General features: G+C 43.1%; 1 protein-coding gene across 2 annotated transcripts in view; it reads right to left on the minus strand.

Moving 5' to 3' along the window:
* The window catches only part of CAPN13 (calpain 13), an 83,746-nt gene that overhangs the window by 51,501 nt on the left and 19,221 nt on the right, over positions 1-13,024 (minus strand). For both annotated transcript variants that reach the window (XM_008980924.5, XM_008980925.5), the window contains exons 3-4: positions 3,502-3,574; positions 1,844-1,965 (exon numbers count right to left, since the gene is read on the minus strand). In XM_008980924.5, coding sequence (XP_008979172.2) covers positions 1,844-1,965; positions 3,502-3,574 — 195 coding nt within the window. The remainder of the gene's footprint in view (positions 1-1,843; positions 1,966-3,501; positions 3,575-13,024) is intronic.

A 13,024-nucleotide genomic window follows, 5' to 3' on the forward strand; every position in this document is an offset into this window, starting at 1 on the left:
TAAAAAACAAAACAGAAACAAAAACGCCCACACAACAGATTGATTAGATGCAAAAAAAAAAAAAAAAAGGAAAAGTAAAAATAAAGCACAGATTGAGAAAGTAGATTTGGTCACAGATTACAAGAGGTTAAATGAATTGTCAGAGATTTATATAAGCAACTTGGTGGCAATATATTTGAAAATACCAAATAAACAGTTGATTTTTCTAGTTGAGTATAAATTTTAAGAATGAACTTTGGTAGAAATAAGAAGCCTGAACAGATCAATAGCTACTGAATACATTGAAAGAATTAAAGAAATCACATTTAAAAGGGAGGCAGGCCCCGGTAATTTCACTGTTGTCTATTTTACTTTCAAAGGACATTTAATCAATGATTAGCTTCTATTATTCTGCTTATTTCAAAGCTCAATCAGTTTGTTTTAAAAAGCTGGCAGAACTTAAACATGATAAAAATAACAAACTAGAAACCAATTTTATGCATGATATAGGTACAAAAATTCCAATGCAATTTTTAGCAACTTGAATGTACTGAAAGAAGTTTAAATCAAGAAAGCACATTACTAAAAATCAAGAGAAGGCAGGATTTGGCTCTTGTCACTCATTCAAAATTGTGAAGTTCTAGCTAACGTGACATGGAGGCAAGAGGGCAAAGTAAGTTCTATAAATATTAAAAGGAGAAACAAAAGGACCGCTTTGCAGATAATGTTTTAGATAACCAAACCAGTCCAGATTCTGTTAAATTAAGAACTAATAAAAGAATTTGGTAAGGTGGCTAGATGCAGTTTAATATATAACAAGTAGTAGCTGTTCTCTTTTTTAGCAACATCTACTTCAAAATGAGGGGGAAAAGACCTCATTTCCATGAGCCACAAAATTATAAAATGTTTGAGAATGAATTTATCAAGAAGGATACAGCATCAAAATGAATATAACACTTTAATGAAGGGCATAAAACTAGTTATGAATAAATAGAAAGGTATCCCATGTTTCTGGAAACAAAAACTTAAAATAATAAAAATATAATTTTTCTAAATTAATACATAAACTGAGTGCTTCTGTATTCTGTATTAGGTGGCTTTAAAAAAATAGACAAAATAAGTTAAAATTTTTCATGGAAGAATAAATGTGCAAGAATTACCAAGATATTTTTGAGCAAACGGTAATGAATAATGAAGGAGAACTTATCCCACCAGATGTTACTGCTGTCTATAAAGCTACTCTAATCGAAATAGCGTGATATGGCCCAGGAATAGACAGAGACAAAAACTCACTGTTAGTTACAGGGTTCTCAATCAATGACTCTTTTGCTAATCATTTCTGTCATTTCTTTTTATTTACACGAAAACATTTCAACTCTCATCTTCCCTGTGTGTTGTCACATTACAGGCTCGAATCCTGTTTTTGGAGGTAGGGAGGGTAACACAACTATCACTTTTTTTTTTTTTTTTGAGAGGGAGTTTCGCTCGTTACCCAGGCTAGAGTGCAATGGCGCGATCTCAGCTCACTGCGACCTCCGCCTCCTGGGTTCAGGCAATTATCCTGCCTCAGCATCCTGAGTAGCTGGGATTACAGGCACGCGCCACCATGCCCAGCTAATTTTTTGTATTTTTAGTAGAGACGGGGTTTCACCATGTTGACCAGGATGGTCTCGATCTCTTGACCTCGTGATCCACCTGCCTCAGCCTCCCAAAGTGCTGGGATTACAGGCTTGAGCCACCGCGCCCGGCTACAACTATCACTTTCATCTCAGGCTGCCAGGCCAGGAGAAAACTTAAGACTCCCACCTTTCCTGTACCCACAGAGAACCCTGTCTTATAACCAGCGTCGCAGGAGAACACGTACCCGGAAGCGGAAAATCCCTGCATACTGGTGTGAAAAGCTTTGTCTTTCATCTACCAGGATCTTCCGCATGTATTGTGGGTTCTGAGTCAAGGCGCCCAGTGCTGCCAGGAACCAGCAGTCACCTGTGAGGGGAGATAAGCCAGGAAAGGCTGACTGAACACATTTGGAAGCCATGTCCCATAATTTCAAAAGTCCTGGCCACCAAAGGCCACACAGTTCCTTCTGGATCACGCATTTTTTTCCCCCCTCTGAGATTGAACAGAGTGAGGGAGTCACAGGGGCTGGCTCCAAGCAAGATAAGTAAGAGGCGGTGGTGGTGGTGGTGCTCCCAGTCTTGCTCTTTTGCCCAGGCTGGAGTGCAATGGTGCGATCTCAGCTCACTGCTGTCTCCACCTCCTGGGTTCAAGCGATTCTCCTGCCTAAGCCTCCTGAGTAGCTGGGACTACAGGTGCATGCCACCATACCTGGCTAATTTTGGTATTTTTAGTAGAGACGGGGTTTCACCATGTTGTCCAGGCTGGTCTCAAACTCCTGACCTCAAGTGATCTACCCACCTCAGCCTCCCAAAGTGCTGAGATTACAGGTGTGAGCCAGCACATCTGGCCTCTGATTCTCTTTTTGCCAGAGGTGCTCAGAGCTAAAATTACAGCAAATTTTAGCAATAATGCTCTATACAATTGAGGAAAACTGATTTGTGTTTTTCTTTGCTATTAGCTCAGCCCCTTCTTGTGCAAAAGTAGGGGGAGATTCTCTCCTTTTCCTCCATGAGGGATGCATGGCCTTGAGTTTCTCCTTGGATGTCCTTGTAAGTCCTTCTGAGTACTCTCCTCCCCTCCCTGAGTCCTTTCTCCTTCACCCCTAACATGATCAATTTGTCTTTGAATGCCATTTCATGCCAGGCACTGGGTTCAGTACAGAAGCCACAAAGATGCCCTCAGAGAGGTCCTTTCTCCAGTGAGGTGAAACCCTAAAAGGGGACTCATTGGCTGGTGGCCAGGCAGGCTCTATTGACTCGGTCCAAGGCACGGTAGTTCCACCAGGTGAAGTTCAAGTACAGGACCTATAATTTGCAAGCTGACATTTTGAAAGCTTAGTGTGTTCTCAGAAGGGTTGTTGTCTTTGCTGTCTCCCAACTCCTATCCACTCTTCAGCCAGCTCTGCCCTTGCACTCCAAGGCTTCTCTTTCTGAGGTTTCTCTTGGCCACACCTGGGCTGTACCAGGTGTGGGACAGCCCCGCCTTTTTCCCTGTCCATGCCTTCCAGCACTCAGCAGCTCCTTTTTTCTGGGGCTGTCCGGTGGGGAGGGAAGCAGTCAGAGAGTGCTGGATTCTTTACTCTGTTACTAACTGAGTGTGTGACATTAAGCAAATTATTTTACCTCTCAGACTCTCCATGTCCACGTATATAAAATGGAGTTGCTGCAGTCGTGCAAGGTGTCTTGCATGGTCATTGCAGAAACTCAGGGTATATTTGCTTTCCGTTTTCCTGTCTTCGTTTCCCCTACTCATTGCAGGCTGCAGGACTGGGCATGAGCAGTTCATCCACAGCAGCATTAAGGGAACTGACCTTCCTCCCTCCTAAGTGGGGCAGGACTCCGTGGGTGGGCAGCACTCTCCCTTCCCTATCTGGAGCAGGGAGGGAAGATGTTGCACTCTTACCTGCTTTTCCTTGTTTGATGTCAAATCTGCTTACACCATCCCGAATGAAGTGAGGATCACCCCCTGGTAACTCCTTTAGGAAAGAGGGAGAAAAGCTATGAGCATCGTTTATTCCTTTGTGTCCCAAAGTGGCATCATTAACTTTGTTTTTCAAGGGTAGAGGTTAATTCTTAAATAGGAGTTAGGAAAGTTTGCCCTAGTTCTTCAGCCTTTATTACTACCAGGAAGGCAGCAGGTATCACAGGGGTGTAAATGTAACTGTCAAGACAGGCCATAAATGAATTAGCATACTACCCAAAGAGATAACATAAATAAGGGCTTCGAGTCCTCGGATCAAATAGCCATTCCATCTCAACAAGCCAGTGTTTTATTAAGAGGTTGCAAATAAGCCATAAAAAACGAATAGAACACAGTTATTAGAGGAGACATTTATAGACATAATAAAGTACTATAGCTTTCATAATAAAGCTTTTGTGAAATGGTATCTCTCAGAAATTAGCATAGGTATTCTGGACTCCAGGTTTAAGTCTAGCCCTGTGCTATAAGGGACACACGATGCACATGACTCAGCTCTTTGCCCACTCCTGAGTAACTCGCATATTGGGTCTGGAAGGCCCCAGTTCCCTTGTGTGAGGAGCTGGCACTCAGTGCCTGGACCTTCCCTAACCTCTAACACACAAAGTGCCTGCCAGCCAGAGAAAGCACCTACTGGAGGATTCCCCCAGTGCTGCCACACCTGGGAAGAATATGAGGAACTGCCAGCAGGCACTGAGATTGTGAGAGTTCCCAAAGGGGGTCCCTGAACACTCTGGGAGAATACTGGGCCACAGGCTGGCTCCTGCCCAGCACTGGCCTGCCCTGTAGACTTGCCCCACTAGCAGCTGCCAAGATGGCCTTGGCCTCCCCCCTGTGCAGCTCTTCCTAGATTTGCATAATTTGGTTATTTGTCCTTGTTTTATTTCTTTTCACATTGACCAATAGGTCCGCAGAGAGCAGGCCTGCAAACTGGAATTGGATTCATTTGCTAAGTAGCCATTCATGTACAGAGTCATGCACCTTGTAGAACCTGCCAGCTCTTCACAAACTGCCTAAGTTTCCTGGAAGATTCGCACACCAAGGGGCAAATGAAGGTGTGCCCACCTGCAAACACAGGGGCCTGGCTGCGGGCATCATTTACCAAACTCCTCCTACTGCTTTCTCCACAACTAACCAACCCCATCATATGCCGGCGGGCGGGGGGGACTCTCAGGCCCAGGTCCTCCTGGGTGAGGGAGACCCTGGGGTGGCACCAGGTCCAACCCTCTGCCAGAGCCACAGTGTGCAGAACTTCGGGATCTCCCCCAGCACAAGAAAAAGGGAAGGACAACCCGAGGTGCTCTGGCTGCATGCAGGGTTCCAAGTGAGGCCAGTTTTAAAACTGCGGAGGGCACCTCAGTAGCCTTTACTTGTCTCCTGTCTCTATTGGAAAAGGGGACTTAAGGTCTCGAAGGAGGCCTTCTGTCAAAGATCCTTTTCTTGTGGGAAGTAAAGAAGAGGTGGAGGCTGTGGCATTTTCTGACCAGGAACAAAGATGGCGTTGCTTCATTTTCTTGACCTTGGCCACAGTTCTTCCCTGAGGTCCTGCTAGTTTTTCTCTAGGGATCCCCAGAGCAAGGGTAGGGGTGCTCGGAGAGCCCATTCAGACAGACCTGGTGTGGAATCCTTCTCTGACATTTTTCCCTGGGAGACCTTGAGCAATTCCCTTTACTTTGCTGTGCCTCAGTTTCCTCATGTGTAAAATGGGAACAATAATACAAAATGTAAGGACAGTTGGGAGAGTCTAATGATGATGCAATCAAGGCAATGGCTATCATTCATCAAACCCTTGCTGAGGGCAGGTCCCTTGCTCCTGGATTCTCTCTGGTAAGGCTCCCAACAGCCCTGCAAAGCTGGACCAGTCCTTCCATTTACAAATGATGAAGGATGTGAAATACTTAGTACAGTGTCTGACATAGCACATGTTCAATAAATATTGATCCCCTTCTTTGCAATATTTGCAAAGTTAAAAAGGCTATACTGAGACAAACCCATAGCCTCAGTGCATTCATTCTTAAACGAGATGGAATAAAAACATGAATTAAGCAGTCAATTCACAGATCTTAAAAAGAAAAAGACAAAAAGAGCTTCAGAAAAATAGGACGAAGAACTGAAAAGAACAATTTGTGAATTGTAAACCAGAATAACAGCAAGATAAATAAATAAATTGTTCTATTATTTGCCCTTGAAAGTAATGGCTAATAATGGTTTTTGACATTGAAAGTAATGGCAAAAATTGCAATTACTTTTGTACCAACCTAATATTTGGGGGAGGGTTACACAGACCCAACCTTTGGCAAATATGATAGAGAAACCGAAATAAAAATAGAATTAAAATAGGGCTTTAGGGCCGGGCGTGGCGGCTCTCGCCTGTAATCCCAGCACTTTGGGAGGCTGAGGCCGGCAGATCATGAGGTCAAGAGATCGAGACCATCCTGGCCAACATGGTAAAACCCCGTTTCTACTAAAAAACGCAAAAATTAGCTGGGTGTGGTGGCATGTGCCTGTAATCCCAGCTGCTTGGGAGGCTGAGGCAGGAGAATTGCTTGAACCCGGGAAGTGGAGGTTGCTGTGAGCCGAGGTTACACCCCGGCACTCCAGCATGGTGCCTGGCGACAGAGTGAGACTCTGTCTCAAAAAAGAAAAAAAAAGAAAAGAAATAGGACTTTAGAAATATAAAATCATGATGTAGAATTCTATGCCAATCAATGAAAAATCTGATGATTTTCTGACAAAAATTAATTTGGCTAAAATGGACTCATGTTAGCAAATAAGCTAAGAAGACTAAAAGCTTTGGAATAGTATTTTAAAGTTATCAAAGGTATCACCCAAATGCCCTGTAAAGGCTTACAGGTACATGCAATTTTTCTTCTGAGTTCCCTCAAACTTTCAGAGAATAGACAATTCCACTCTCTTACAGTTTCAGTGTAAAAATAAAAAATTAAAAAAGAATCCTGATACCATTGAGAAGCCAGCATAGACTTGATGCCCAACCTGAGAGAAAGCATCTATCCATACCAGACTGATTTTGGATAATTTGTTATCATGATAAAGGATTTGCTGTAGAAAATACAGAATGCAAGGATGGTATCATAGAAGACATCTAATAATATGAAGTAGCACTTACATGGGCCAAATGGAGAAAAATTTGTATCCTTTCAATAAATGCTATGAAGGCTATTTGATAAATACACAACTTTTTATGATTTACTAGAATAATAAAAGTTAAAATTAAAAACAAAACTTTAGCTACTTAGGAACAGAAAGATACTTTGATGTGATAAAATTTAAATGGCGATGATCTCAAACCACAAGTCAATAGTCAACTTCAAGTTTATGGGAAAACACAGGAATCATTCACATCAACGGTGGGCACAAAGCAGCTTCTATGTCTCCCGTTCTCTAAGCTTCTTGTTCCTCCCAGACCCTGGACTTTAGAGCTGTGACTGATAATCCAAAAAGAGAGATGGTAGGAAGGGATGGAGATGGTACCCAGAGCATTCTAGTCTGCCAGGCTGACTTCCTGAGACAAGGCCCATTAGGAAACAGGTAAAGATGGCTGGGAGAATGGGAATGTGCTGACTCTGGGCAGGCCACCTGTTACCAGATGGCCCAGGCACATCGGGGCAGTGGTGAAGTTGGTGTGATGAGAACCTAGATTAGATTCAGGCTGAACTGCCAGCCATGGGCAGTCTCCAGCCAATTGTGAATCACCCAGCAGCTTCACAGACAGGGAGGCTGCTGTGCCCTGCCTCCCACAACTTTAATTTTATAGGTCATTCGGAAACATAGGATTTGCATAGCTTCTCAGGGGATTCTGAAGCCCGGCCAGGGCCAGGGAGCAGGTTCAGAGAAGGTAAGTGATTTGTCACACAGGAAACAGGCTCTGAATCAGGTATCCGCCTCCACAGTGTCCTGTTCTTCACTCTGACCACACCAGCAGTCAGCATCTTCTCAACTTTATGTTTTTGGCTCCTGTGAGATGGACTTGGCCTTTGAGGGCTCTGAAACGTTATTAGTACAGAAGGAAGCTGAGATAGTTAATTTTATATACCATCCCAACTGGATCGCTGAGTGCCGAGATACTTGGCTAAACACTATTTCTGGGCATGTCCATGAAGGTGCTTCTGCATGACATTAACATTTGAATTGGTGGATTTAGCAAAGCAGATTACGTTTCCAGGGTGGGTGGGCACCATCCAGTCTATTCAGGGCCTCAATAGAACAAACGATAAAGAAAGGGAGAATTTGCCCTTTCTCTGCCTGACTCCTTGAGCTGAGACATTAGTCGTTTCCTGTCTTTGGAGAGGGAATTACATCATCCATTCCCCTGGTTCTCTGGCCTCCCACTCAGATTTAACTACATCACGGGCTTTGCTGGGTCTCCAATTGCAGGTGGCACATTGTGAGACTTCTCAGCCTCTGTAAGTATGTGAGCCAATCCCTACTAGCAAATCTCTCATCATAAATATATCAGTAGGATATCTGTTAGGATATACGTCAAGATATCAATAAGATATACACACTGGTACATATATATATATATATATGATATTTTTGATATATTTACTAGCAATAAACATGTCAGCAGGATATATATTAATGATTCTTCTCTGGAGAACTCTGAGTAATACAGAAGCCAGTAGCAGTAGTCAAGCTAAGTAATCTTAGGAACGTACTTAATTCTGGACTGTAGAGATCTTTCTCTAGGCAAAGTTTTGGGGTAATCTCTGTTATTTTAGGTATGCCAGAGCTCCTGCAGTGCAAGGACTTCTGGAATCTTAGAAAATACCCTCTCTGATGTGGTCCCAAGCCAGCTGCTCTCCCTAATTGTCTCCAGAGGTAGGCAGAGAAATATGGTAAGAAATAATGTCTTCCGTGTGACCGCACTTGGCATATTCCTGCATTCTCTCTAAAGACTTCCACAACCTCAACAAGGCAGGCTGCTCTTAGATGAGAGAGCCCGCATCTAGCATCTTGGTATTTGGCCCTTTCACACGGTGGCCAGAGTTCAGTCTGGGATGGGTGGCAGCGTCACTCCCTTTTCTATTTTTGCTAGAGGGCTTTGATTTATTCGTATCAAAGTTCTTTGGCTGAATGACACTTGGCTGTTGGCAGGGTCACTTTCTGCTATGTTTTGTTACTGATTGCCTCACAGAATGTTTTCATAACCTAACCCACACTTATAACTCTACTTTATTAACCTCTTCCTTTCCTGAAGAACACATTTTGGTCCCAAGGTGAATTGTTTTTAGTTAAATGATCCTTTCAGAAACCGCTCTGGCTGCATGGAAAGAGAGGTGTCGCCTGGATAGGCAGTGCCTCATTCTAGGATGGCCATAGGCAGGAAGCCACAATGGGGCTGTGCCGAGCTTTGAACACCTGTTAAACAACGTGTTTTGGGCACACAGCCCATTTTTCAGTTGAGAAGTAAAATGTTTTTTACTACAAAATGGGTACAAAGATGAAATTTCAGTCTGTTTGTCTGACATACATTGGTGATTGTTGTGAAGAGCTACGGCCTACCATTGTGTACTGCCCAATAGGGTAGCCTTGAGCCATATGAGGATACTTACATTTAAGTTAATTTAAATTCAATGAAATTTAAATCCCTCAGTTGCATCGGTCACATTTCAAGTGCTCAATAGCCACATGTGATTAGTGGCTACTGTATTAAACAGTGCAGGAAGAACATTTCTATCATCACAGAATGTTCTAATGGATGGTGCTGATCAATTTAATGAGGATGGTAATATTACCTACCTCACAGGACTGTGAGGGTAAGTAAATGAAAGATTGCATGTAAAGTGCTTAGTATAATACTTCACACATGTACATGCTTGATAAATTATCCATGAAGTAAAAATTATCCTAAAAAAGAGTCACTCTAAGTACCAAATTTAGCTCAGGGAAATATCACATAGATACCCCATATGTAAGTGTAATCCTTAGCCCTGTCCCTTGCTGAGACTGGGGTTGTAGGAAGCATTGAGACTGATGAGGAGTCGGGTCCTCTCAGTGCCATTTGCACAGGGCACTGTCATAGGCTGTTACAGAGCCTGACTAGGGGAGGGAGAGGGCTTGGAAACAGAATGAAGCAAGATGCAAACGGGGCTTCGTTCTACTTCAGAAAACGTTTTAGTAGCAAATGGATTAGATTATTGGGTGAATTGTTACAGGAAAGGAGGACAAGAGCTAGAGGAAGGAAAAGGTAAGTAAGATGGTGGGGAAGAGAGACAGAGGAAGGTATAGGATACAAAACAACTTTTCTGCACCAGGCATAGAAAACTAAGCTTGCTTCTCATGCCCCTGACTCTTGGGCTAGTGCTGAACCTGCCAAGCTGGGATGAAAACTCAGGACAGAATGATGTCCCTGGTGGTTTACCAGTTGCCTATAGGAGGAGCTTTCTCACTGTCTGGAGAAACCTAGAATGTGGAGATGGCCTAAAGCACCTTGGTGCTACCTCAGCCATTATATAGTTGAGGTCAGATCTCTCTGGACAGGCACTCAGCAAGCTATAGCTTGGGAGTCAACCTTCTAAAAATAGTGATAAAAAGCAGAACATGAGATCGGGTGTGGTGGCTCATGCCTGTAATCTCAGCACTTTGGGAAGACAAGGTGGGTGGCTCACTTGAGGTCAGGAGTTCAAGACTGGCCTGGCAAACATGGTGAAATTCTGTCTCTACTAAAATACAAAAAATTACCCAGGCATGGTGGCTCATTCTTATAATCATAGCTACTTGGGAGGCTGAGGCAAGAGAATCACTTGAATCCAAGAGGTGGAGGTTGCAGTGAGCTGAGATTGTGCCACTTAATCCAGCCTGGGTGACAGAACCAGACTCTGTCAAAAAAAAAAAAAAAAGAAAGAAAGAAAGCAGAACAAGAGAAGAAAGGCATTTCCTATACCCCCTGCCAGCCTACCTTCAGCCCCTCAATACTTTCCTCTGACCCACATTTTTCCCGGTAAGAGTTTTCTGACACTGACCAAGGGCTGAAGCTGAGAAGGCAGGACTGTGAAAGCCCAAAAATCCCAGGGAATTGCCCCTGAGGCTGCTACCTTAGGACATGCTCCCAAATTAATCACAGTGACAATAACTAGTGTTTACCTAGTGTTTACACTGTGTTAGACACTGTTCTAATATTGTACTCATTTAGTCCTTAGAGTAATCAGATGTGGTACATGTATCATTTTATCTCTAAAAATGGAAAAAAGGGCAGAACATACACAGAGAGATTGACTTTAGAGAGAGATTGATTCCTGTTTACTCACATGAGGTAGAAGATTCTAATGGTGCAAAAAACGTTACTAAGTAACAGGCAGGAGCCCAGAATAGGACATGAGCTTATGATAAGGCCTTCTGGGGCCATGCAGCATGGTGTTAGGAGCTCAGGTCTTGGAATCAGGCTCCTGAGTTCAAATTTCAGCTCCACTATCATCTAACTATATGACTTTGGGCAGGTCCCCCTAATATCTGATTCTGCTTCTCATCTGCAAAATGAGGCTAATAATAGTACCTCATCATAGAGTTACTGTGAGGATTGACAAGTCAAAACCCCTAAAGCCAGGTCTGCCATATGGTCAGCACTCTGTGGGTTGTGGCCATCACTACTGGGATTGGGCCAGGCTGGCATGATTTCTCTTCCAGTGCTCTCTGTAGTCACAGCTGCATAGTGTGGGTCAAGGACATCACAGTGTCGAAGGGGTGAGTACATTGGCTCCTCTACTGTTCTACTTGGAAAATAGGTCGACTCAAGGTTTCTTTCTCATACATATGAACTTGAAACATGTATCAGACACCCGTAGGTAAAGTTCTTCATTCATCCATTCACTCATGTACTTGTTCATCCAAATTCTAAGAGTCCCTATTAGGCACTTCAGTCAGTGGGAGGAAAAGTGCAGCAGGTGGAAGGAATCTTCATTTAAATTCTGGATCCTTCCCTTGCTAATTATGTCACCTTGGCATGTCACATCACCTGTCTGAATGTCAGTTTTCTTTTCTATAAAATTAGGAGAAAACAAAGGAGACAAAGTATGAGAAGACACATGGAAAGCTCTGGAAAGTACAATACAAAGGTAAGCCTTGCCAGTTGTGATAAGAAAGACAAAGAAATATGACATTAAAAAAAAATGTCAGGATGAAAATTACCTTCCCATCACCCAGCCTGCTGGCAGAGCTCAGGTAAACTTTTAGATGAGGAGGGTAGTAATGAGAAAAACAGATTCGGCCCCTGATTGCCTCTATTTTGGGTTCCTGGAATTATTCTTTGTAATTTCACTTCTGTTTGCCTCAGTTTCTCCCTGCCCCCAAAAGACATCACAAATTGAGTTGCCGTGAGAATCAGATAATTAGAATCTCTCAACCCTTTCTCAAGAGAAGTGTCATATATTCTTAAACACTATAAATATGGTCTCACATCTATTGCTCAGCATCTTGGGAGAAAAAAATCCCACCATTTTAAAAAATAATCTCAGCTTCTGAAAATAGCAAAGGGGAAAAAATGACCCTTTGGAACTCCTTTAAATAGAATTCTCTGCTTCAGCTCTCCTTAGGAGGTAAAGGACAGAAGAAGAGAGTCATTGTTGAGGACTTATTGCCAATGGCTGATAAGAGGACCCTAGAAGGCTGAAACACCCCATTTTTCTCTAAGCAGCATCCCAAACCCTACATGATCCCTGCTAACCCTTCCCTTCACCAAAGCTTCAAATCTGCCCCCACGTAGAGCAAGAGGTGTTGCCTCCCAGAGCCTGATGTCTTCATTTCTCCCTCCCACATTCAGCGGAACTGAATTAGATATCCACAGACCAGACAAATATGTTAGGGGACCTCACAGCCTCTTAATAGCCATCATTAGAAAATACCTTTACTCTATAACCTATCTTGGCTTTATGGGAAGTGTTTGGACAATGCTTGGCATTTAATCAGTGCTCAATAATTGTTGCAGATATTTCAATGATTAGCTTACTAGACATTATATCATTTTCTCTCATTCTAGGTTATGCTGGCAACCTGCAGAATCATGAATAGAGGTTTGGGCAGCCAGGTAGAGTGGTCCTTATCCAGAGGCTTTGCATCAACAGTAGTGCTGATGAGATTAGCAGAATGAGTCAGTTGAGAAATTTTCTGTGGCATTGTCATGCCCTAAAATTGAGATAGTTCTAGAACACCCAGCAGGGCTCACCTGGCTGCAAGGTAGAGCTAGTGGCTGTCTACTGGGGTTGCAGAGTCAGGATGGTCTGAATGTTGCCCTGCAATATCTCCCTAATTTTACAGTTGATGTCTAAAATTCTCTTACAGGTGGACAAGCCACTCTAAGATGGAGAATGTGAATATAAAACAGAGAGGGAGGTGATTATTTTAATTAATCCTATACTGTAAACAGCTGACCCGATATCTTCCCTTTGAGCAAATTCTAACAAGAAAGGAGAAAAGAATATAAAGATACAGA

Source organism: Callithrix jacchus, chromosome 14 (assembly GCF_049354715.1).
Source record: "Callithrix jacchus isolate 240 chromosome 14, calJac240_pri, whole genome shotgun sequence".
Lineage (NCBI taxonomy): Eukaryota > Metazoa > Chordata > Mammalia > Primates > Cebidae > Callithrix > Callithrix jacchus.